This window comes from Hypanus sabinus, chromosome 6, assembly GCF_030144855.1.
Source record: "Hypanus sabinus isolate sHypSab1 chromosome 6, sHypSab1.hap1, whole genome shotgun sequence".
Classification (NCBI taxonomy): Eukaryota; Metazoa; Chordata; class Chondrichthyes; order Myliobatiformes; family Dasyatidae; genus Hypanus; species Hypanus sabinus.
In genome coordinates, this window is record NC_082711.1 from 70,003,455 (window position 1) to 70,031,353 (window position 27,899).

General features: G+C 39.1%; 1 protein-coding gene across 3 annotated transcripts in view; it reads right to left on the reverse strand.

Annotated features, from left to right (window-relative positions):
• The window catches only part of egfra (epidermal growth factor receptor a (erythroblastic leukemia viral (v-erb-b) oncogene homolog, avian)), a 265,426-nt gene that overhangs the window by 56,499 nt on the left and 181,028 nt on the right, over positions 1-27,899 (reverse strand). For 2 of the 3 annotated variants that reach the window (XM_059972377.1, XM_059972379.1), the window contains exons 4-12: positions 23,784-23,912; positions 20,944-21,012; positions 19,259-19,377; positions 13,153-13,294; positions 12,087-12,203; positions 8,518-8,644; positions 7,643-7,716; positions 3,268-3,358; positions 111-310 (exon numbers count right to left, since the gene is read on the reverse strand). In XM_059972377.1, the coding sequence (XP_059828360.1) occupies positions 111-310; positions 3,268-3,358; positions 7,643-7,716; positions 8,518-8,644; positions 12,087-12,203; positions 13,153-13,294; positions 19,259-19,377; positions 20,944-21,012; positions 23,784-23,912 (1,068 nt within the window). The remainder of the gene's footprint in view (positions 1-110; positions 311-3,267; positions 3,359-7,642; positions 7,717-8,517; positions 8,645-12,086; positions 12,204-13,152; positions 13,295-19,258; positions 19,378-20,943; positions 21,013-23,783; positions 23,913-27,899) is intronic. The other variant, XM_059972378.1, reaches the window with a different exon arrangement.

Here is a 27,899-nt window from a genome sequence, read left to right on the forward strand (position 1 = left end):
AAAGTCCGAATCCTTTGCTGACTCCAGAGTCAAAGGACAACAGGGAACAATTGCAAAAATCCTGTCAAAATTAATATGTGTGAGAGTTTGAGTTAAGGCCCAACACTTACTGCATTCTGCCTTTTTCTTATTTCCCTTTATAATGATGGACTGTCGGGGAGACTTGAAGAGTTGCTTCCAGTCCAAGGACCACACATAGCAGAGCTTCCTGTTGTTAATTATCCTTACATCACCATCGCTAACCTCTTTGAGGGAACGCAGTCCCAAAGATCTGATGCCCAGGTTGGCCAAAGCAAATGATATACTGCTGCTGAAGAGGAAAAGAGTTAAGTGAAGAAAATTAGACCATAAGACAGGTGCTATGCCCAGTTTAGTAATGGGTTATTTTTACAGTCACACATCCCTTCGAAGTCACCCTTCAACTCACCACATCCATGCTGACCACCAGGTGCTCATCTATACTAATACCATTTACCAAAACTTGGTCAAAAGCCTTCTTTGCCTTGGCAATTCAAGTGCTCATGCAGGTATTTAAAATTCCACTAATGTATCAGTCTGTATCACCAGAAATGACATCCTGAGTGAAAAACAATTTTCCTCAGATCCCATCTTTCTGAATGCCTGACAAACATATCTCCCTTTAGCTTTGGACATCCATTTGTGGGGAAAAATGTATGTTACGACCCACTAAAACAGAACTGGACTCCTCTGTTGCAAATTAAATCAACCCAGCCTATCCAGTATCTCCTCATTCATTGAAAGGTGAAATTAATATTCACAATAAAAAATCCCTTTCCTGAGTTAACTGCTGTGTCGCAGTACATTTCAAACTTCTGCTGTAGTTTTATTGCTTGCTATTTAGTCATCTAAACTTTGATACCATCTTCTACTTTCTACACTCCAGTTCCGATTTATTTTTGCAGCACCCTCTTTAGAAGCTTGATGAATTCAAAACCAGAATAAAGCTAGTATCTGTTAAAAGGATGAAGAATTCTCTGCAAAAAAGAAAAATTCTTACTTTGCAGTAGTGATTACACGTCACAAGTACAGCTATGCTGTTAAATACTAGCATATATTGAGGTCATGAATTGCTTATGTTTTCCCTATCCTTCTTTCTGAAATAATGACATCAAATAAGTACTAGATTTAACTATTCTGTCAAAATCACTGAATTTAAAACGAAAGATTCATCTTTATTTAGGAAAGCAATGCAGATTGAAATATGCAAATTTACTTCCAGATTTTCACTAGTGCTTATTCCCTTGGTCTAGTTCTACATTCAGGAGAGCCTAGCTTATCCATAATGGCATTGCTGAAATGCCTATATTTGTGTCAATGCACCTAAGACCCCATTCTACTGAGGCAGGCCCTCCTTCCTCTGATGAGAACTCTTTTTAATGCTGTAGTTGAGGAGACGCAACTTGCCAGCAGCTCAGATTGAAAAGTTAGCTTCAAAACCCGAGTTTAAATCTTCAATTAATAAAATCACTGTAGTTGATTTTTCTTGGAGAAACATGCAACTACTCTTGGGGCATATTATACAATCCAATTCACAATCAAAAAGGCAGCCTTTTCTTAAATTTATTCTGAAATCAACCACAAGACACCATTCAAGGGCAACACGCCCATCTTCTCGCAATATTTGTTTGGTGTCTCTCAAGGAATTAAGAGTTTTACACTGGCATTAAATTAGATCATTGATGATCAGTACCTCAATTTCATTTACTGGACATTGCTTAATATCCATGCCTTACAAGTTTCACTCCTAAATTATAGGGTTATAATATTAAGAATATATCCTATTATTATGTTTTTCTACAGAGGGTAGTGAACGTCTGAAATGAGGAGAGATGGAGGCAGATACAATTATAGTTTTTAAAAGTCAGTTTGGCAGGTACTTGGAAAGGAGCTGCACGGAGGGATACCAGTGTCATGCAAGCAAATAGGATTAGGGTAGATAGGCATCTTGGGTTAGCTTGGGCAATAGAGCCTGTTTCTGTGCTGTATGAGTCCTGATTCCCACACTAGTTCTTCCATTAGCAATGTGGCTCCCAAATGTCAGCAAGGATTGGGGCAGTGTAATCTCTCCTGCAGAGCAAGTGGTCAGCTACACAAATAAACACAATGTTGTCACTGGTATAGGCTCATTCACTGTCAAACCTGTCATTTGAATGGAATGCTTATTAATGTAAAAAAAATCAAAAATTTAAAAGTAAAACACATGATTAATTAAACAAACTTATTTACTGTAGGTCAAATTAAATCTTTATCTACCTTTCTCTCACTGATGTTATGAGGCCCACTGTACTCTCTAGGCCTCCGTTAGTCTTGATAGACCATGGATATGCACCTTGGGAAGTTTCCAGGGCACAAGCCTGGGCAATGTTTTTTTTTAATGGAAGACCGGCAGTTGCCCAAGCTGCAAGTCTCCCCTCTCTATGCAATTGATGTTGTCCAAAGGAAGGGCATTAGGATCCATACAGCTTGGCACTGGTGTCATTGCAGAGCAACGTGCAGTTAAGTGCCTTGCTCAAGGACACACATGCAGCCTCAAGGCTCAAACTAGTGACCTTCAGATCACTAGACAAACGCCTTAACCACTTGGCCACGCGCCAACATCCCACTGTACTAGTACTAGGTTAAATCCAGGATGGGTTCACCTCGTGAATTACTTAGTCTGGGAGTGAAGCAATCTGTCAAAATAGACTATGGTGGGCTGCTAGGAAATGAGCAGTCAAGCCCTATAGACAGGGCTTAGCTGAGTGGAAGGCTGGTTACCCAGCCATCAATGTCAAACTGTTGAGTTATGGGTATATCCTTCAGCAGATCTTGTCAAAAAAATGCTACAAACTGCAATGGCTCTGCAAAAATGAAACACCGCCATCTTAATTTTGTATTCTCTCTCCTAGAGATAGTGACTAAAATTTTATTACTTTCTCCAATTACTTTTCATACCTACCCAAGATAACTTTAGTCAGGGCAAAATATGGAACAAAGTAACATTCCAAAATTTTACAATGGTGGAAACTGAAACATTCTGTGGCACCAAGCCACATATTTTTCAATGACCCTGATCTCACATTAACCACATTTGAATCAGAAATGTGATGTTAAGGACAATAAACTTAATGGACACAACTTACGTTCAAGTTGTGAAACATGGGAAAAATCTAACAAAAAATTAATTTTTAATGTAGTCACAATTTAATAATTGATTTCTCTACATTAATAAAACATTCTTATCTAACATTCTTATCTACTACTTACTGATGTTGAGTCCGGCCACGCACTATTTCAAGATTTTCAAACACTTGCAGATCGGTGTAATTATCTGGCCAACTTTGAATTAAAAAATAGCCTAGAAGAAAAAGGTTATTAAAAATATATCAAACATGCGAAATATTGCAACAATTGTACATGGCGAAGAAATTCAGTGGATACTATTCTGTCAATAAGGTTCTTTGATCAACCCAACTAGGTTCTACATATGAACATCTTTTTTTCCCCACAATGGTATTCAATATAATGCAAGCCCAAGCCAATTTTTTTTTGAAATTGGAGGATTATATTGATAATAAAGAAGAGTGGGGTCAGGAAGGAGTAACAAAGGATTATTTTGAGACAACATGGGAAGGAATTTTGTTAAACATTCCTGCCAGGAGAGTTAAAGCAGTCCGCTCGCAGCTTTGATCAAACAGAAGGCTCCACTAGACGTTCACAGATGAAACTGCAATGGTGTACAATGAGCAGGAAGTTCAAGCCAAGAGATTGTAAGAGCACCCAACTTTCTATTTTAAGAATACTTATAAAAGAGATTTAAATGTCTTCAGTAATGATTACAAGAAGTCGAAAACAAGCTGATTACAGAGGAGAGCAGCAACATTGGTAATAATGAAGGATCGGAAATTGTGTTGTGCCAGGGAACTGGTAAAAGTTAATGTCTCACCTGCATACAAACATTTAAAAATGCAGCGAGAATAAGCTCTCAGCCTCTTGTGTCTTCTCTGCCATTCTGTTAGTTTATGCCCCACTACCACTTTGTGCACTAACCCCGTACCCATAGGTATTTTCAATATCCAAAAATATAAATCAATTTCTATTTTGAATACATTTAGCATTCCAAAGCCCAGAGACAGAGGATCATCCTATCTCAGTTGTGGGAGGTCCAGACTTTATTTGGAAACCATGTTCCCTCATTTCAGAAACACCAATTCTGCCCCTCTTTTGAGAAGCTGCACAAAAAAATGTCTATCAATAATACCATCTCTTATTTTCCTAATCTCGAGGAAAAAAAGCTTAAGAGCGCTTAATTTCTGCTTATAGATCACTTCCTCAATGTAAGAATCTAAATGCTGTATTCATTTTAATAAAAATATATCCATCATTATGTAGAGAGACAAGACCAAAATGACATATTGCAGGTGCAGTCTCACAACAGCATCTTATAATTCAAGTAAGAAACCTTTCTTTAAATTTCCTGCAATAAAGCAATATACCCTTTATCATTCTCCTTATTGGTTGTATGGCAGGGGGATGGGAACCAGAATGACAGAGCTGAGGCTGAGCCAGCAGGTTTACAAGTAGATGATGGATGTAACATGAATGCAAGGAAGGACAAGCCAGTGATTGGGTACAAATCCAGACAGTGCAAAGAGTTAAATTGTACCACAGAGGCAAAATTCAAAAAGGGTGAAGAATGCAGGACGGAAGGTGCTGTATTTAAATGCAGGTAGCATTCGGAATAAGGTGGATGAACTTGTGGCACAATTAGAGATTGGTTGGTATGATGATGTGAACATGGCTGAAAGAAGGCCATAGTTGGGAGCTTAACATCAAAGGATATACTTTGTGTCAAAAGGACAGGCAGGAAGGCATAGGCAGTGGTGTGATGCTATTGGCAAGAGATGGAATTACGTCTTTAGAATGAGGTGACACAGGGTCAGAGAATGTTGGATCTTTATGAGTGGAGTTAAAGAAATTGCAAGTGTAAAAAAACCATTATGGGAATCTTGTACAGGCCTCCAGGTAGTAACCAAGACGTGGAGTTAAGATTGCAAAGGGAGCTGGAAAAGGCATGTAATAAGGATAATGACATAATTGTAATTGGAGACTTCAATATGCAAGGGGATTGGGAAAATCAGGTTGGTGTCAGATTGCAAGAGAGGTAGTTTGTTGAATGTCTATGAGGTGGCTTTTTAGAGCAGCTTGTACTGGATCCTATTCAGGAAAAGAGATTGGGCATTGAGTAATACCCCAGATCATATTAGGGAGCTTAGCAAAGGAAAGCCATAGGAGGCAGTGATCATAACATGATTGAATTCATACTGCAGTTTGAGAGGGAGAAGCATAACTCAAATAATTGCAATGGAATACCGGGAATTACAGAGGCGTGAGAGAGGAGCTTGCCCAGGTGGAGTGGAGGAGGATACTGGAGGGATGCTGGCCGAGCAGAGATGGCTGAAGTTTTTGGAAATAGTTCACAAGGCACAGAATAGACAAGTCCCACCGAGGAAAGAAGTTTTTAAAATGGCAGGGGTAAGCAACCGTGGCTGACAAAGGAAGTTGAAGACTGCATAAAAGACAAGAAAGTGCATATTAGGTAGCAAAAGTGAGTTGGAAATTGGATGATTGGGAAGTGTTTAAAATCCAACAAAAGTCAACTAAAAAGCCGATACGAAGGGAAAAGATGAAATATGAGGGCAGACTACCCAATAATATAAAGCAGGATACCAAATGTTTTTTCAATTATATAAAGAGTAAAAGGGAGGAGAGATTTGATATTGAACCACTGGAAAATAATGCTGATGAGGTAGTAATGGGAGACAAAAAAAAAAGGCAGATGAACTTAAGGGTACATTGCATCTGTCTTCCCTATGGAAGACACTAGTAGTGCTCCAGAGGTCCATGAATGTCAGGGAGCAGGAGTGAGTGCCATTGCTATTACAAAGGAAGAAGTGCTAGGCAAACTCAAAGCTCTTAAGGTGGATAAGTCACCTGGCCCAGATGGACTACATCCCAGAGTCCTGAGACAAGGTACTGAAGAGATCACAAATACATTGGTCATGATTTTTCAAGAATCTCTTGATTCTGGCATGGTCCTGGAGGACAGGTAGATTGCAAATGTCACTCCACTCTTTAAAAAGGAAGAAAGGCAAAAGAAAGGAAATTATTGGCCAGTTTACCTAAGCTCAGTGTTTGGGGAAGTGTTGGAGTCTATTATTAAGGACGAGGCTTTGGGCTACTTGGGAGACCGATGATAAAATAAGTCAAAGTCAGCATGGTTTCTGTAAAGGGAAATTTTGCCTGACACATCTGTTAGAGTTACTTGAGGAAGTAACAAACAGGGTGGACAAATGAGAGGCAGTGAGTGACATTTACTTGGATTTTCAGAAGGCATTTGATAAGGTGCCACACATGAGGCTGCTTAACAAGATAAAATCATATGGTGTTACAGGAAAGATATGGCATGGATAAAGGAATGGCTGACAGGCAGGAGGCAGCAATTGGGGATAAAAGGAGCCTTTTCTGGTTGGCTGTCGGTGACAAATGGTGTTCCTCAGGGGTCAGTATTGGGACCGCTACTTTTCACATAGTGTGTCTATGATTTGGATCATGGTATTGATGGTTCTGTGGCAAGGCTTGCAGATGATATGAAGATAGGTGGAGGGGTAGGTAAGGCTGAGGAAGCAAAGCAATTGCCTCAGGATTCAGAAAAACTGGAAGAATGGGCAGAAAGTGGCAAATGGACTACAATGTTGGGAAATATATGATAATGTATTTTGGTAAAAGGGACAATAGTGCAGATGATTATCTAAATGGGGAGAAGGTTCAAACATCAGAGGTGCAGAGGGACTTTGGGGTCCTCAGCAAGACTCCCAGAAGGTTAATTTAAAGAATGAGTCTGTAGTACATGAGGAAAATGCAATGCTCACATTTATTTCAAGGAGAATAGAATATAAAAGCAAGGAGACGATGCTGAGCCTTTATAAGACAGGCTACGCTTGGAATATTGTCAACAATTTTGGGCCCCACATCTCAGAAAGGATGTGCTGTCATTGGAGAGTAGGTTCACAAGGATAACTCCAGGAATGAAGGGGTTAACACATGAGGAGTATTTGGCAGCTCCGGGCCTGTACTCACTGGAATTTAGAAGAAAGTGTGGGGATCTCATTGAAACCTACCGAATGCTGAAAGGACTGGATAGAGTGGATGTGGAGAGGCTGTTTCCTATGGTGGGGGTATCCAGAACTAGAGGGCACAGCCTCAAAACAGAATGGAGGTAAGGAGGAATTTCTATAGGTAGAGAGTAGTGAATCTGCTCTGCCACAGACTGTGGTGGAGGCCAAGTCTATGGGTATATTTAGGTGGAAGTTGATCGTTTCCTGATCGGTCAGGGAATGAAAGGATATGACGAGAAGGCAGGTGTATGGGGTTGAGTGGGATCCGGGATCAGCCACGATGGAATGGTGGAGCAGAATCAATGGGCCGAATGGCATAATTGTGTTCCTATGTTTTATGGTCTTGTATTTGCATATTACATTTTAGATCTGTACAAGGACATGCAGATTCCTCTGAAAACATTTCATGCTCTCACCATTTAAAAAAACAGCTTAATAGCATCTAAAAATCCCAACCAACTAACCTGTTATTTCTTTGACAGTTCTAAAGACTTCCAATTTTTCTAGGTGCAGTGGAAGTGCTTTTGAGAAGTTATCACTGGAATAGAGAAACAGGCATTTAACAGTATATATTCTACTGAATAACTCCCCTGAAATTGGATAAACCATCACACAACATTTCTTGATGTTAAGCTCAAGTTAGAATTAGTCCAGGTCCTTTTCTCTAACAGTACAAAAAATATTCTGGAAAATTAATATAATCACAGTTCATACTTTTTGAATATTAATTTTCTTGTTAAGTACAGCGGTATCATCAGTAAGTATTTCTATACTTCTTGTTCAAAAAATATATCATTTTATGTTATTTAAAATTAATTTACTCTTGGGTGTTTGATGAGGTGGTCTGATTAAAATACACAAGTTTCACAGTTAGCTTTTTCTTAAAAAATGTCTAAGCATAAAACTGCTTTACCACACTTAACTATACCAGAAATAGACAAATGTTTCAATGTTTTAAAGCATGGCCTAACAAATGGAAAGGAAATGTTCTAAAATCACCGGAAGTAGAAAAGCATTTAGAGTGCAGATGAAGGGTCTCAGCACAAGATTTTGGCCATTTATTTCCCTCTCTAGACTTTGCCTGACTTTGTGTTTCTCCAGTGTTTTGTGTGTGTTACTCCAGGTTTCCAGCATCTGCAGGCTCTCATGTCTTCATAAATCTAAAACTGATTCACCATGAACCTCGTCCCTCAGAGGATAACTTTTTGCAATTAATGTTGGTGTAAGTGATCTTGGAATCTATACTAAGAATAGCTTTATCCTCAATTCAGTATGGAAAGCTTGTTTAATTTGATGACATTACTCTGTAAATGAATAGAAATGCAATGAAATTATTTACCCTTTGAAGGCCACTTCCAAAATAACCACATTGCCATTAATTTTGGTGCAATTTTTAAATGAATCAATATTTGAAGAATTGATTGACATAGCATCTTTCAAATGTGCAACTCCAATTCCACTGCAATCTGAGAAAAGAGAACATCGTATGTAAACGAACAGTTAGATTCAAACAGATTTATTATTAAATGCAAACCTCCACTTATATGGCACCATTCATGAACTCAATTTTGGAAAAAAAATTGGAGAGAGATTATGTGCCTGTGACACTGATACAAGTAAGCTTTTCATTGTACCTGTGTGCACAGTACATGTACATGTGCACATGATAATTAACTTGGCTTTTGATGAGGTATTCTTATAAAATTGAACTTGCAATGAGTCAATAAGAGTTACTTTTATAATAGTGAATAACGCTTGTCTACAGATCAGGACACGAGATAAACTTGACGTAGTACTGTGGGGAAGTTCATGTCTTGAAAAAAAAGACAAGGTCTCTGTTTAATATCTCATCCATCTCAGTGTGACAGACTCAATATGGCATTCAGATATCAGAGCTGGTTCAATGTTGAAGTCGCTGTGCATAACTTGGGACTGGAATTGCACTGTCATCAGAGTCGTGGATGTAGATTCAATAATCCTTTTAAAATATTGATTAAATATTTGAAGGGGAAATGTTAAAAGTCCTTAGAGATTGAGAAGCAGAAGATTGAATGCTAGGAATGTTGTCTTTATTCTTATTGCAAATTCCAGCTGAAGTGAACGTAGAATTTATAATAGAGAAGTTGAGGACAGATGAGCTATGGAAGTAATAATTTATAGTCAGTAAGGTTTTAAACAGAAAAATTGAGGCAGAGACAGGAAGATGGCCTTTAAAATATTCATCTCTGTCAAATATTACAACTGTGGTGCAGTGGAATACAATATTTATATGGAGAAAGCATTCCTTGCTCAAATTCACCTCCTCCATATACATACTGAATATTACAACATTGAATACATCATCAGAATAGACTGATAAATGGCAAGTAACATTTGGTTCACGAAAATACAAGGTGATAAAAGAGTCTGAATACTGACATTTGAGTGCTACTGGCACTACCAAGTGGTGTGGAGGGGAGAGATGTTCATCTTTGTCTGGAAACTCAACTGAACCAACTGCATAAACACCATAGCTGCAAGAGTATATCAGAGGCTGAATACACTATAACGTGCAATTTACCTCTTGAAAATTGATCTTTCCCCAACAAATCGAGCACAAGTATGGAGCATAACAAAATTATTTTTACTTGTTGGATGAGTGCAGCTCAACCAACTTGACACCATTCAGTACAAAGCAGACATTGCTGAAAATCTATCACGTTCCTGAACATTCATTTCTTCAATGCCAGCACACAATGGCTCTGAATATACAGCGTCTGTTATTCTAAACTACTCTGACAACACCTGCCAAATCTCCATCCTCCACCACCAAGGACATGAGCAGAGGGTGCCTGAACGTTTCATTCTAAGTGGCACACCACCTTCATTTGGAGAGGTATTGCTTGCCCTTTATCATGGCTGGGCTTAAATCCTTGAAATTCCAACCCAACAAGGCAGTGAGAGCACCATCACCAGAGGCACCGCAGTAGTTTAGAAAGGTAGATTGCTACCACCTTCGCAAGGGCAAGGAATTGACCACATACTCTCAACTTGCCTGCTAAGCCTACACCCTACAAAATCAAATAAAAGCACAAAAAGGTCTCTATCTGTACGAGGATTCAAACTGGTTTGACATCAAATATTTAAGTCCTGCTATAGCCTGATGCATAAAAATGCCTGAGTTGTCTTTTTATTTTACAAGGTGAGATATGAGTTTAACTGAATCTTATATCTTCAAATCGTTTTCTCAATACTTATTGCTTATTTGTTCTTTTTGTTTTCTCTTTTGTATTTGCACAGGTTTTTGCCTTTTGCACAATAGTTGCTTGTCTGCCCTGCTGGGTGTGCTATTTCATTGATTCGATTATGGCTTTTGGATTTACCGAGTGCCCACAAGAAAACACATCTCAGGTAGTGAGGTAGTTGTATATAGGGACCTAATTAAGTTGCCTCAATATTCTGAGGTTGTATAATATATATATGTACTTTGATAATAAATTTACTTTCAACTTTGAACTTTAGTACAAAAATGCAATAGAAGCAGAGGCAGTGGCTGATGTGTTTATTCAGATCCTGGGCCTTAGCTATCCCTTGGGGAAATTTTCCTCACTATTCTGGTGATAAGTTTTGCCACAAATCTGCACGTTCTTAACTTCCTCCCGGGGCACTTGTTTAAAAATAAAATGCAACAATAAAAATAAGTTATGGACCTCTTGCCATTTCCTTGATATTTGTTTCATCAGAAGGAAGGATTTATTATTTCTAAAACAAAATGGTGCTTTAATTCCCACCATACTTAATGCATGAAGCAGTACTCTTTGACCTGAAGCAGACGACAAAGGTCACTGTGTGATTGCTATGGGATATTTGGACTGACAAACATACAATTTCCATTCAAACCCCAACTATTAGAATATTCATCTGATCAATAATCAATGTCCCATGGAAACGAGTGATTCTCATCTTTTAACATGCTCAAAGTAAATTCTAAAAAATAATGTAAAGGTGCAGTCTTTTTTGTTTTCTTTTCCCCCAATGTTAACCTTATGCAGAAAGCCATCTAGCTTAGCAAAACAGAATTCTTAATCCAATTGGCAATCACTTAATATACACAATCAGACAAATGATTTAGACGTTTTCATGTTTTGTGACAAACTGATGAATTTTTCGTCTACTGGTGGACTACTCCATCTAGAATATTTCAAATCATGCATGTGAAAGAAAGAAGTTTCAAAACCATTAACAAAAGTCTAACACCATCTGTCCTACAATTATAAGGAGCCTTACTTTTGATTCCAGTTGTACATTCCACACACCACTAAATGGCAAAAATCACATTAGTCCAAGGGTCATTACCATGGAGTCCACAGAGCCCTTGATTAATGGTAGGGTCCATGGAATAATTATACTATTCAAGCCATTGGTCAGTATAGGTTTGAAAGTAGGGTATATAATGTCACATTTGTATTGCATGCTGAAACAGAAAGTCTACTTACTGATAATTCTTTAGGAACTAAAAGGAATCTTTGAGTTGACAGTAAGAAGGGGAAATGGCACAGCTATTCAAAGCCAGTAATCATGATGTAGAAGTATTTGGAGCATTCTGGAGAGTATGATGGATGTTTAAAATTCTGAAAAGCTAGATAATGGAGGTAGACATGTATTCAAAACTATATGGTAAATCTTTAGAAGAGAGAACAGAAGCTCGAATTTCATAAAACCATTTGGAAACTGTAGAATTCAATTCCAGGATTAGTGGTTGAACTGGATTGAGTCAGTGGATGAATGAAATCGGAATGAGATGAGGAGATGTTGTCAGAGAAGAGGTGATGGGGAATTATTTGCAAATGGCTTGAGCAACACCACAAGCTGTTAAATCTAACTGGAATTATGCTTCGTACTGAAGTCAAGGGTAGCTCAGAGATGTACCTTTTGGACAAGGTCCTTCACATTTTTTACACTTTCTGATATTGTCCTCATCCACCTCATGTGTACCAGGACTGCAGGATCGAACACAGGAGTCAAGGTCTGTTACCACATAGTTATCTGAAGTTTAAAGAAAATAGCAAGTTTAGAAGAGGTTTTAAAATTCAATGGAATATGTTTCATAATTTCAAAAGGAAAACATTTCTTGACAATCTTGTACTTAATGAAAAAGGAAGAGGTAATTCTGTGCATTGGGTTTGTGCTGGTTCTGAGGGAAGCAATTATCAGTTCCAATTTCTCCTTTTCTTATTTCACCGAGCCCCTTCAATTTGTTCTCCTCCTCGCCAACAATAATCATTGATGCACTCAATAGTGGGTCAGGGTAATCTTATTTTAGACTATCTTCCAACAGAGCATTCCTGCCATTCCTCTCCTCCAAGATTACTGAGAGCCAGAAAACTCGTCCAGTTTGCTTTCTTATTTGCCCATTAGGCAGAGCAGTGCTTACCAAATGTGTTCACTGATATAACCAGCTTCATTAGTATGGGTTACACTGTGGTACAGATGATAGAACCACAGCTTCACAGGACTGGAGAGCCAGAACCAATCCTGACCTGTCTGTGAGGAATTTGAACACTTTGTGTGGGTTTCCTCTGGAGGCTCTGGTTTTTTCCACATCCTTAAAGACATGGATTGATAGATTAAGCAGCTATTGTAAATCTCTGCTTTTGTATAGGTGAGTGGTAGAACTTGACAGGGGTGGGGGGGTGGGTGGTAGGGAGGGATGAGGAGAGTAAACAGAGAATTAATGTTCTCTGGTAATGGATGGTTGAAAGTCAGTGCAGACAGTTGGGCTAAAAAGCCCGTTTCTGGCTGTAACTTTCTACGACTGTACAGTATATAGATCTATAATCAACAACAACAACCCAATTACTCTCATCAACCCCAAATCAAGCTATTAATTGGGCAGATGATGGCAGTGAATTTCAGCATTTATAAACAACCAGATTTTAGCATATGAATATTTCTTAATTTCATCAAATCACAGAATAATTCAAGAACAACATACGGGGACACTTCTCTACACAGGATGCTCCAAAACTATATTTTCCATGTGGATTCCGCTCCATTTGAAAAGTAACTGTATTATAAATTTCCAAGCGAGGACAGGATTCTTTACAAGTGCCTCCGTCGCTGAACTTCCGACAAGCCTGATAAACAAAACAACATTTAACATATTTATACCTGCATTTGTACGTCACCCAATTCAACAATTCTGAAATATATGGCATTTCATATATGTGATGTCAATGTAGCATAATGAAAAAGCTTGTATTTTTACAATCCCCAGACGGGTTTGATAGTCATGGTATGACTTCCAGTAACCGAGAAACAGGGAGTTATCCACAGGGGAGTTAGATATTTGAGCAAATTTGGTATGTCAAATATTCTTGCAAATTTCTATAGCTTCTCGGTTACTGGAAGTCATACTGTGACTATCAGACCTGTCCGGGGAGTGTAAAAATACAAGCTTTTTCATTATGTTACATTGACATCACATTGGAGAGCATTCTGACAGGCCGCAGCACAGCCTGGAATGGAGCCTTGCCAGAGGCTGCAGAGGGTTGTAGACTGATCAAGTGCACGTTTCTCCCCTTCAGGGTGGAAGCCACATTCAACAATTCAGGAACAGCTTCTTCCCTTCCCTAACCAGATTACTGAATAGTCCACAAACACTACATAGTTCTCTTTAGTTGCTCTATGTATTTTGCAACTTATAATAATCTTTTCTTTGCGGTCGACTGCTGCTCCACACAAACAATAAAACATGTCATCAATCTGCTTCCAAATAAACCGGATTCTGAAAAAAAACTGAATACAGAGAGCCAGTAGATAGAAATACAAGCACAGCAATACATGGAAGTGTTACAAGTCAGTAGTGGTGATTGAAGGAAATACCAGTTACTATAGATTGCATTCCAGAGTAAATTGGCTCATTGCTTCAAGCACTGACATCCGTAGGGCAAGTTTAACAAAGTGCAGTGCACTTGATAGCAAATAAAAGAAAATACAATGTCAGTGGGAGCCTGATAGATGTTTGAAACAACCTTTAGCACAGTACCACATTTATGTGGGCCAGGTGACTACACTTCTAAGCAAAACTATTTGGCAGAGATGACAGGAGTTTCTCAGAATTGTATGACTTCATGCTTTTGTCTCCTTTATGCTGTAATGCAGAGAGAAGCCAGGGCTTTTCCAGTGGCTTTCGGAAAGTTTCAGGTTGGTCACCCCAGTTAAACATGCATCCTCACTGTGCCTCTCCCTACTGCAAAATACTGCACAGCCAGCTGGATTGCAACTTGGACATGCACCCTATCCTGACAGCAATGCTTCATCCAGCATCTGACATGGACACACACACACACTCCACCACCCCCACCCAGTAGTTTAACCTGACCTTCAAGATCCCTTCCCAACCTCACTGTTACCTGATCTAATCCCAACACTGCAGAGTCCCCACCAGCCTATAACCTCCCTGCAAATCAGAACTCTTGTGACTGAAACTACCACCCCCAAGATTCAGAAATGAACACTTGAATCCTACCTCTATGCGTATCTTTAGTCTTTATTAATATAGAAACCTGCAGTATGCTCTCTCAGAAAACACATTCATTAGTCGTCACTGTGGAGTTGATGCTGCTTTGTAGGTGCTGAACCAGCAACATGATGTGATCCTTTCAATATTCTAATTTACAACAGGCACAAATACTGAAATCATCACTGTTGTGTCTGAGCAACTACAGACCAATTAAATAACAGCACGCACGTGGGAGATGGCTTTAATTGGTGTGTGTGTGTGTGCACGCGCGCGCATGAAAAAAGAGCGTGACAGTGAGTGTGAGAGTGACAGAGAGAGAATAATGTGCATGCACAGACAACAGCGTATACGTAGACAACAGTCCATACGTAGTCCATTAGATACAGGAGCATAATTAGGCCATTCAGTCCATCAAGTCTGCTCTGTCATTCCATCATAGCTATCCCGGATTCCACCCAAACCCATTCACCTGCCTTCTTGCCATATCCTTCCATGCTCTGACCGATCAGGAAAAGATCAATTTCCACCTTAAGTATACCCATGGACTTGGCCTCCACCACAGCCTGTGGCAGAGCATTCCACAGACTCACTACTCTCTGTCTAAAAAAATTCCTCCTGTTCTTAAACAATCACCCCTCAATTCTGAGGCTGTGCCCTCTAGTTCTGGATACCCCACAATAGGAAACCTCCTCTCCACATCCACCCTATCTAGTCCTTTCAACATTCGGTAGCTTTCAATGAGATCTCCCCACGTTCTTCTAAATTCCAGTGAGTACAGGCTCAAAGCTGCCAAATGCTCCTCATATGTTAACCTCTTCATTCCCAGAATCATCCTCGGTGAACCTCCTCTAGACTCTCTTCACTGCCAATGCATCCTTTCTGAGATATGGGACCCAAAACTGTTGACAATACTCCAAGTGTGGCATGACTAGTGTCTTATAAAGGCTCAGCATTATCTCCTTGCTGTTATGTTGTATTCCTCTTGAAATAAATGTCAACATTGCATTTGCCTTCTTTACCACAGATTCAACCTATAAATTAACCTTCCGGGAGTCTTGCACGAGGACTCCAAAGTCCCTCTGCACCTCTGATGTTTGAATCTTCTTCCCATTTAGATAACAGTCCATACTATTGGTCCTTTTACCAAAATGTATTATCATACATTTCCCAACATTGTATTCCATTTGCTACTTTGTTGCTCATTCTTTTAATTTGTCCACTGTAAATGCATCGCTTCCTCAGCACGACCTACCCCTTCTACTTATCTGCAAACTTTACCACAAAGTCATCAATTCCATTATCCAAATCATTGACAAACAATGTGAAAAGCAGCGGTCCCAATACTGACCCCTGAGGAACGCCGTTAGTCACTGGCAGCCAACCAGAAAAGACCCCTTTTATTCTTAGTCACTGCCTCCTGCCTGTCAGCCATTCCACTTCCAATGTCAGTATCTTTCGTTTAACACCATAGGATTTTATCTTGTTAAGCAGCCTCAAGTGTGGCACCTTATCAAATGCCTTCTGAAAATCCAAGTAAATGACATCCACTGCCTCTGCTGATCACTTCTTCAACTAATTTTGACAGATTTTTCAGGCAGGATTTCCCTTTACAGAAACCATGCTGACTTTGACTTATTTTATCATTAGTCTCCAAGTACCCTGAAATCTCATCATTAATAACAGACTCCAGTTATTAAAGATTATTAGACCCCAATTATTAATAGATTCCCAACCACTGAGGTTTGGCTAACTGGTCTATAATTTCCTTTCTTTTGCCTTCCTCCCTTCTCAGAGTGGTGACATTTTCAATCTTCCAGTCCTCTGGGACCATGCCAGAATCAAGTGATTCTTGAAAGATCCTGACCAATGCATCCATTCTCTCTTTAGCAACCTCTCTCAGAGCTCTGGGATGTAGCCCACCTGACCTAGGTGACTTATCCACCTTAAGACCATTGAGTTTGGCTGGCACTTTTTCCTTTGTAATAGCAATGGCACTCACTCCTGCTCCCTGACATTCACGGACCACTGGCACACTGCTAGTGTCTTCCACAGTGAAGACAAATGCAAAGTACCCATTAAGTTCATCTGCCATATTTTTGTCCCCATTACTACCTCACCAGCATCATTTTCCAGTGGTCCAATATCAACTCTCACCTCCCTTTTACTCTTTATATAGTAGATAAAAACATCTGGTATCCTACTTTATATTATTGTCCTGTCTGCCCTTATATTTCATCTTTTTCCTTCTTATTGCTTTTCAGTTGTCTTTTATTGGATTTTAAATGCTTCCCAATCATCCAACTTCCCACTCACTTATGCTACCTAATGTGCCCTTTCCTGTCTTTTATGCAGTCTTCAACTTCCTTTGTCAGCCACGATTTGCTTACCCCTGTCATTTGAGAATTACTTCTTCTGTGAGACATATTTATGTTGTGCCTTGTGAACTATTTCCAGAAATTTTGGCCTTCTCAGCGCTGCCATCATCCCTCCTCTAACCCACCTAGGCAAGCGCCTCTCTCACGCAATCTGTAATAACCTTTATTCCATTGTGATACTGATACATGTGATTTATGCTTCTCCCTCTCAAATTCTCCCTCCAAAACCCAAGGGTTCCTTTACATTAAGCTCCTGCATAAGATCTGGGTTATTACACAACTCCCAATCAAAGATAGCTTTTCCCCGGGTAGGCTCAAGCACAAGCTGCTTAAAAAAATCAACTCATAGGCATTCAAATTCCCTCTCTTCATTTTTCCAATTACTTTGCATATTGAAGTCCCCATTATAATGGTGTCATTACCTTCATACGATTCTCATTGTTTTTCTCCACCTTGCAGTTTCTTAACTCCACCCACAGATTCAACATTCTCTGACTCACTTCACCTCTTACTAAATTCCATCTCTTACCAATAGAGCCACACCACCGGCTATGTCTTCTTGCCTGTCCTTTTGATACAAAGTATATCTTTTGATGTTAAGCTCCCAACTATGTCCTTCTTTCAACCATGGCTCAGTGATGCCCACAGTGTCATGCTGACCAATCTGTAATTGCGCCAAGAGTTCATCCACCTTATTCTAAATGCTACGCACATTTAAATATAACACCTTCAGTCCTGCGTTCTTCTCCCTTTTGAATTTTGCCTCTGTGGTACAATTTAACTCTTTGCTCTGTCTGCATTTGTCAGACTCTGTTGTCTGATTCTGTTTTACATACGGTCACTTTCTACATGTAGTTTTGTGTTTGAAACTTCTCACTCAGTGTGGTTTCTCTCTTTGGTTGTGCTGTTTGTCTGCCGTCCTTATTCTATCTATGTAACCTTGGTTGTGATACCTTCTGCAAACTTTTTCCTTGAAGGAAGTCATTTGCATCATGGGAAGATTCGTTGTATCGATAACGTTTCTGGCTTTTTGCACCATTCTGGGACATCTTGTGCATTTTACATTTTAACCTCTTTTTCTGTAGTTCTGCTGTATTCTTTGTTGCAGTCTCTAATGATATTGCAATGGTTAATACCCATTCTAAGGTTAGGTCTCTTTTTGACAGTAGCCTCATTTTAGTGCTTTGACTATGTTTGTCACATACAAGCCTGTCCCTTAATGCATCGGAATGTCCATCTCTAAAGTCAGAGTATCGGGAAAATTTATGCAGTACTGCAATGTATTCGGAAATGCTTTCATCTTTTGACTGGTTCCTTTTGTAAAATCTAATCTCTCAGCTATTACCAGCTGCTTACTGCTCAAGTGATTTGGTAAAATTGTAACAATTTTGTTGAATGACTTGCTTGCTGGCTTTTCAGGAGTTACTATGTTGCTTAAGAGACTGTATGCTTTTGCACCCATTAAACTAAGAAGTGTGGGGGCTTTCTTCTTCTCAAACATGTCGTTTGCCTTACACTACAGTTCAACTGTCGCAATGTATGACTCCCAGCCTTCTTTCGCATTATTGAGTTTGTCTACTTTCCTGACTAAGGCCATAGTCGCATTATTTTCAGTTTAACTTTGCCAGTCGTGCATCTTTCACTGGGTACTATGCAGTGTACTCATTAGTCCCCTTGTTGGCGTCTGTGACAGCCTAATTCGCGGTGTTAACTGTTCCTTCTCACCGGCTCATCTGGCAGCTGTCGGTATTTTTTGACACTCAGGTTCATACTCTACATATCAATTAAATAATGTACACATACAGGAGATGTCTTTGACTGGTATATTCACAGTGCAGCGATAGAGAGAGAGAACAATGCACATGTGTAGACAACAGATCAATGCGCATGCATAGACAATAGTCTATACGTAGTGCTAAGGGGAGTCATTGCTCTAAAAGAAATAGATCCATATAGTACAATCACATTGATATTCGTATTACAGTTTCATTCTTGAACAGTTTTTCAGTCGGTGACCAAAACCTACCCTTAAATCTACTCATTCCATAATGATTCAAACAGCAGTTAAGATCATGAATGGCATTAGCCCTTTGTCACACCATGACACAGCTGAACATTCTCAGTGAGTTTGGAGGGAGGAAAGTAAGATTTGTATTTCATTTAACTCCACCTAATGGCCATAAATCAGTGAGTGTTCTTACCAGACAGTCATACTCCCTGGGCCCTGTACATCCAGCAGCACACTGGCTGTGGCAGCAGTCACTGGGGTTCGGACCCCTGCATCGGCCCGAACATTGTTGTGCGCAGATTTTCTTTGTGACTGAGGTCATAGAAAACAATTAGCATTTACATCACTTTTAATAATGAGTACAAATTATATAAATCCTATTACTGACACCATCAAAATGGTTCACGCACTGCAAAATTTGATTCTTTATGTATACAGGCATGAATGATAGGTATGCAAAAATAAATAACCCATATCTTTTCATGACTGAGAATCAAAAACATCACATTTAAATGAATAAATTGCATGTTAGGGTTTTACAAATGAGAAAGCCTGATAGTTTTCATTCATAATTACCTACTTATCATTTTGATTTAGCATAATCAACTCATTGTGCATTATCTATCTGAAAATATATTCCCACAGCATGTAACAGAAACAGATATATAAATACTTAAAGGAATGAAGATTTTTTTTGCAAACTACTTCTAAGGTGCAAAAGTAATTTTATTAGCAGGAAACCTATCAGCAGCTGTCACACTAGCAAAGTAAAATGAAGAAAGAAACCCAAAATGAACAGAAGATGCTGTTTAAAAGCATTTATAAGGTCTGACTAGGTAATTTATAATCTGTATTTTTTTAAGTCAGTGAGGGATTAAGCTCTAGAATATACTGAGGATAGCAATAGAAACAGATTCAATTATAGGATTCAAAGTGCAGATGAATAAGGATTGGAAAGAAAAGAATTTGCACATCTAATGGAGGCAGGGAGGAAATTGGACAAGCTAGATTACACTTACACAGTTTTGATGGGCAAAATGCCTCATTGTGTTCTGTGATTAAGTAAGAGTAACCGAGTTATCCTTTAGGCTAGGGATACATGGAATTAAGATTAATTTATTTCATGTAGGATGTATTAACCTACATTTCTTTTGTGTACTGCATTTGGTAAAGTCCAAGATATTGGACAGTTGACAAGGTTCAAATCGTTGGCCAGAAACTTACTGGATGACTGTTGCCTTAATAGTCACAGTTCATGATTAACCTCTTACTCAGATCTCTTCTTGTACAATAAGTTAACATTTTTGGAATAAATTTTCCAGTTAAAGTTTTCAATTAACGTTTCAGTTGATGCAGGGCAGCTTTAAAAGGGATAAATATGCAAGATATTTTAACATAAGCAACCTTTGTTAATCTATTAGAACAATTTGTGACATAACAACATTCTAGTGTACATACTTAATGACGGAGGAATAGTTTCTTCCCTTCCACCATCAGATTTATGAATGGTCCGTGAGCACTATCTCATTATTATTTTTGTACTGTTTACTTCATAATTTATAGCAGCTTTTTGCCTTTGCACTGTACTGCTATTAAAACAAATCTCATATCTTGCAAGACATTGGCAACAAACCTGATTCTGATTCTCTAAAGATAATTGCTTTCACTATCACTAGCAGACCACTAAAATTGGGGGGTGGGGGTGGGGGGTTCTACCTTTAAAGTAATAATGGAAATGTAATGAAAGAGTGCCTATTAGAGAGGAGAGCTTGAGATATTGATTAAAGACCAGCTTTCGTAAGGAGCAACACATAGAATAGTCCAATTGAAAACATGAAATTACCAAACCATTTTTGAATTTGAATTGAGAACACTTACATTTTTGACAGTTCTCTATACCTGGACCCCAGCATGCTTTCTCATGACACTGCGAATGACATTTGGGGCCTGTGAACAAAAAAAAAGTTACATAATTAAACATCAAAAAATTAACAACGATAAGGAAATTCATTCAAATATTGGTCAAGTTTCTCTATCTAGCAAAAACTATCTTCTCTCAAAATATTCAACCAAACTTACTAATCACAGTTTAAAATGAAGGAAAAATTGAACATTGAATTTTAAAGATTAGCTTTATTTGTCACATATACATGGAAACATAATGAAATGCATCATTTCGCCAATGACTGACATAGTCCAGGGCATGTTAGAGGCAGCCTACAACTGTTGCCATGTTGCCAGAGTGAACATAGGATTCCCACAACTTACTGTACATCTCTGTGGGAGGAAACCCACACAGTCGCTAGAACAACATACAAACTCCTTGCTGACAGTGGTGAGAATTGAACCCCAATTAATTCACTTTTATTTTTAAATTTACTTTATCCTTGATGCTGTAAAGCATTGCATTAACTGCTACACTACTATTCGGATTGATTTCAGAAGCAGTGAAAATAGTACCCTTAAAAATAATATGAATTTGTTAAAATTTAAGAAATTGTTGCAATTGAGACCTTATTTAGGGTAGGAAAACAGTGCACCTAAATGAGATCTGATGTCCTACAGGTGTGAGGCAAGCTTGGTGCAGTTGCAGTCATTTTCCAAAATGAGTGTGAAATGACCTTTGAAGCAAGTTATAATTTCTGGAGCCTCTTGTGTATTGCTACCTGAATAAGCTAATAAACAGGGATAGGACAAACTAGAGAACATATTTTTTGAAGGCAGTAACACTCAAACAAGAGGAATTATTTGTTGGAATGAGTTGAAGCTAAACCATGTAATATAAATAATTCTTGAACTACACATCAATTACATTCAGTACGTTTCAAATGATAATAGCACTAATACTCTGAATGGGATTATGAAGCTGCAATCTGCTCTTAAATTCTTTTTACATCTGTAATGAAGGAATTGTGGCCCGTCACCTAGCCCGTTAGGCACTGTTCCTGCTTCTGGGTACCTCTTGTACCTAATTAAGTGTCCACTGAGTGTATGTTTGTGGTCTTCTGCTTCTATAGCCCATCCACTTCAAGGTTTGACATGTTGTGGGATCAGAAATGATCTTCTGCACACCACTGTTGCTGACTGGACGTTTTTAATTTCTCACGCCATTCCCTGCAAACTCTAGTGACTGCTGTGCTTGAAAATCCCTGGAGATCAGCAGTTGCTGAGATACTTAAACCACCTTGTATGACACCAACAATCATTCCATGGTCCAAGTCACATAGTTCACACTTCTGCTTCATTCTAATGTTTGGTCTGAACAGCAACTGAACCACTTGACCATGTCTGTATGCTTTTACGCACTGAGATACTGTCATATGATTGGCCAATTAGATATTTGCATGAACGAGCAGGTGTATAAGTGTACCTAATAAAGCGGCCACTGAATTAAGGGTTTATACGTAATTAAGAGCATATTGTTTTCAGAATCATTTCTTATGTTGAATGTCCTATGGAAACCTCCAAAGAAGTAGTTACATCTGCACAGTTTTAATCCATGAATTACTTCACCACATGCACTCAACAGCTTTGTTTCCTTATCATCTTGGCTGGTCCTGATGACATACAGTATTTCATTATCCAACTTATTATCTATGTAACATAATATTTTGTCCAGTATTTTCTATGACAGCCTCTGAGAGTTGTTGGATCCAATCCCACAGATCACTAATATCCATATGTCTGCAAAAAGACCTTCTCTTATTCAGCTGGCAACAACATTTTCATCTTCATTGAGCCTGGCTGGATCTGCTGCCAGTGCTAATATTAACCCTGCATCACGCTCAGTGTTGTCTTTTTAAACTTTAACTGTTTCAAACAATAGATTTATGAACATTCAACATAATGAACAGACACTGCTCCTTGGTCCAGCCAGTCTACCCAAGAGTTCAAAATACACTCCATCCACAGTCATAATGTTATTATGTGACCCAAAGTTTCTTCCACAATTTTCTACATGGTCTCTCATACTGCTGACCTATACTGGTCTTCTTTATATCACACACCCACCACTGACATCTTTTCACCCATTCTCCTGCTGATCTTATTGATTAATGGTACTTTCCACCTTCTCTATTCTCATCATCCATGATCCTTACAAAGTACCTGGGGGTGCCACTGTACATAGGAGAGACTAGACAAAGTAAAAAAAAAATCTCTTCCTTTTGGTTTTGCAATTCTCCATTAAGGGGAAAAGCCAGAAAGCAAGACAATGACAGCTTACTAAAAAATACAGCACACAAATAGGTGCTTCAGCCCAGGCAGCTCATCCCACATTCTAAACACCCTCTTCATGAAGAAATTGCCACTCAGATTCTTATTGAATCTCTCCACTTTCACTCTAAACTTGTGTCCTTTAGTTTTTGATTCCCCAACTGTGGGGAAAAGACAGTATGCATTTACCCTATCTGTGCTCCTCATGATTTTTTAACTTATTCTTCATGTTACAAGAGTATAAATGATTCTGGTGTGAAAGACAAAGTTGTAATCTATTTTCATTTGCAGAAATTTATACTTAATGTAGACACTAATGCTCACATGTAGATGGATGAGAAAATAAAATGTGTATGTAACAGTTAACAGGTTAAAAAATCATCAAATTACTGAACATCTGTGATAGAGCTTTTAAGTTATAAACTAAACTAGGTTTCTGTTTTAATATGATAACCTACTGAATACCACCATAATCATTTGGTAAGAATGGACTTATTTCTTACAATTTGCTGCAGTGAAATTAACGGCTAGGTTATTCGTCTTGCTGTCTTCTAGAATATCCTCCCAATGAATCGATTGCAAGTAACAAAGCTGAGGATTTGAAGCAAATTTCACCGTGCCAGATAAAATCTCTGAAAGGTAAAAAAAAACAAGTATGTCACTCAAAGCGTGGCTACAAAATGATGGTAAATCGCAACATATTCAATTCTGGTTATTTCTGGTAAAATCACTTTATAGCTATTCAACATTCATTCTCCTGAAGTGATTTGGTAAGAAGTCAGTAGTTTGTACAAAGGACATTTCAGTGTTAGCTATGCTGGTGAGAATCAGGAGAATAAAATAGCAGGTTCCTCACTTGAATTGGAATTTGTAAGCTAGTTGGGCTTTTAATAAAAATCCAACAACTTCACAGCCACTTTTATTGGTATTAAATTATTACCAGAATATTTTATTTGTAAATATCAAATAAGTTAAAATTCTAGAATGACTAAAGCAGAATTTGAACTTTACTCTAGATCACCACATGCTCCAGGGTGAGGTATTGTTATCCAGCTTTACCACTAGACACGTGAACTGAATAGTAAGCTGTTTGAAAGTAAGTACCTGCATGGAACACAGGTGAACTTGATTTCACTAACCACAAATTCCATGCATGTGGTCAAGAGACACGCCAGCTCCTCAGCTACTGGCACTGAGTCACTTACCCCAGACCTGATGCTCATCGCAATTCAAATATTCTTCGGATGAACAGTTCCATCAGAAAAACCAGACTTCTCATTCACAAAAACCACATAAAGCTAGCACAAGAGCATTAAAAAATTACACGTCTTCACTGGAACCAGTAGCCACAGGTGCAATTATCCAGATGTAAGGAACTATGGGATTTACCCAATGCAGGGAACAAATAATTTCCCACTGGCCCCACATTGCAGGCTCTTGGCTTGATTTTTCACGAAGACCATTCATCCATTGATTTTTCAACAGTATCCAGACATGTTATGGTTAACATGTCTGTCTGTACCACATGTGGAATGATGCTCGACGACCAAAATGTGTGCTAAATCCCGGAGCAGAACACACAACCAGAGGCACATCAGTCCCCCACTTGGCATCTCAGAAACCTTTTAACTCGACTGACAGAATGGACGTGCAGTTAGCATTGCTCATGAATTCAGAAGTGCTGGCCAATTTTCCCTCCCATAAATTACTTCTCAGGCTTGACTAGCATTGGTTAATCAGCCAAATCTGGGAACAAACTTGGAATGCTTCTAGCATGCACGTAAATCTACCTGTTACAAAAACCAGGCAAGTCTCTTGGTCTCAGTCAATACTTTTGGAAAGGATAGAGGAGAGGGAAGAAGTGGTGGACAGCTGCAAATATTCTTACTGTCTTGAGTCCTCTTCTCCTGTTTCCCCATCTCTGCCTTATATCTTTGCAGACAACTTACCCTGAGACGAGCTGAACATTGGCAATGCTCTATTTTCACAGACATTAATTCACTAATTAAAATAATTACAGACAGGAAATCAACAAAGTTTAATGTACTGATTCCAAGCCACAAAGATCAGATATTCTGCACTCTGGAAGGAGTTTTTCTTGTTATTACTCCCACACCTACCATACAGTCATGGAGGCCATATTGGCCCATCAAGTCCATGCCAGCAACACCATTTTCCCATTAGTGACCCTCGAATCATACTCTCTACATTTAGAGTCATAGGACTGTACTGCACAAAAACAGCCCCTTCAGCCCATGCTAAACCACTTAGAATTCCTACTCCAATTGACCTTGCAGGGGGACCAAAGTCCTGCATACCTACTACCATGCAAATACCTATCGAAGCTTCTCAAATGTTAAAATTGAGCTTGCATGCACCACTTATGCAGGTAGCACATTCCACACTCTCACGATCCTCTGAGTGAAGAAGTTTTCCACATTTCTTTTAAACTTTTCACCCTTAGCCTACAATATCTAATTCTAATCCCGCCCAACCTCAGCAGAAAAAGCCTGTTTGCATTTACCCTATCTAGGTCCCTCATAATTTTGTATATCTCTATCAAATCTCCTCTCAATCTTCTACATTCCGAGCAATAAAGCCTTAGCCTATTCAACGTTTCCATATATCTCAGGCCCTCCAGACCCAGCAACTTCCTTGTAAATTTTCTCTGTACTCTCCCAAACTTACTTACATCCTTCCTATAGGTTGGTGACCAAAACTGCACACAATACTCCAGATTGGGCCTCACCTATGTCTTATATAACTTCAACACAACATCCCATCTCCTGTACACAATACATTGATTTATGAAGGCCAATGCATCAAAAGCTTTCTTCATGATGCTTTCAGCCTGTGACACCACTTTCAATGAATTATGGACTTGTATTCCCAGATCGTTTTGTTCTCCCACACTCCTCAGTGCTCTACTGTTCACTGTGTAAGACCTACCCTGGTTGGTCCTACCAAATTGCAACACCTCACACTTGTCTGCAGAAAATTCCATCTGCCATTTTCAGCCCATTTTTCCAGCTGATCCAGATCCCACTGCAAGCCACGATAGTCCTCTTCGCTGTCCACTATACCCCTGATCTTAGTGTCATCCGAAAATTTGCTGATTCAGTTTACCACATTATCATCCAGATTATTGATGACAAACAGATGACAAACAACAAAGGACCAGGCAGTGATCTCTGCAGCACATCACCAGTCACAGGCCTCCAGTCAGAGAGGCAACCATTTACTACTACTCTTTAGCTTCTCCCACAAAACCAATGTCTAATCCAATTTACTAATTCATTTTGTATGCTGAGCAACTGAACCTTCTTGACCAGCCTCTCATGTTACTAAAGTCCATGTAGACAACATCTACTGCCTTGCCCTTATCAACTTTCCTGGTAACTTACTCAAAAAGCTCTACAAGATTGGTTAGACATGGCCTACAATACATGAAGCCCTGCTGACTCTCCTTAATAAGTCCATGTCCATCCGAATACTCATATATCCTGTCCCTCAGAATACTTTCCAATACCCTTCCTATTATTGAAGTTTGGCTCACCGGCTTATAATTTTCTTAAACAGCGGAACAACATTAGCTATTCTCTAATTGTCTGGCATCTCACTTGTCACTAAGGATGATTTGAATATCTCTGCTAGGGCCCCCTGCAATTTCTGCACTTGCCTCCTACAGGGTCCAAGGAAACACCTCATCAGGCCCTAGGGATTTATCCATCCCAATCTGCCTCAAGACAGCAAGCATCTCTTCTGTAATCTGTACAGAGTCCGTGAAGTTCACGCCGATATGGCTCATTTCTATAGACTGTGTCCATCTACTGAGCACATGCAGATGCAAGAAAAATGCAGGTGAGATCTCCCTCATTTTTTTTGGCTCCACACATGGATTACCATTCTGATCTTCCAGAGAACCAATCCTCTTATTCTTAACGTATCTGTGGAACTCCTTAGGGTACTCCTTCACCTTGCCTGCTAGAGCAGCCTTTTAGCTGCATTTTAGCCCTCCCAGTTTCTTTATTTAATGTTCTCTTGCACTTCTTAAACTCCATAAGCATCTCATTTGTTCCTACCTGCCTATAACTTCAAGGCACCTCCTTTTCTCCCCCCTCAACCAAGGCCTCAATATCTCTTGAAAACCAAGGTTCCCTACACCCGTTATCTTTACTTTTTATTTTGACAGGCCCATCCAAGCTTTAAACTCTCAAAAGTTCACTTTTGAAGGCCTCCCACTTACGAAGTACATATGTACAGTTTAACAAAATTTTGTAGAAAACTTATGTAGAGCTTAAGAAAATTTTCCTGAACACATCTGACGAACTATTCCCATCAACTTCCTAGATTTTACACCCTTCCCCACACACACACTAGGGGGATTTAATAGCCACCAATTAACTCTTACAGTGTAGAACTTTGGGATGTGTGATGAAAACAGAGCAACCTCGGGAAGACCCATCTCATCACTGGGAGAATGTGCAAACTCTGTACAGAGTACTGGAGGATGGGATTGAACTGGGTTGTTGGAACTATGAGGTAGCATCTCAACCAGCTGGGTTGTCCTCAGCTCCAATGCTTATTGCATATCTCAAAAACGATTCCTATCCAGATGG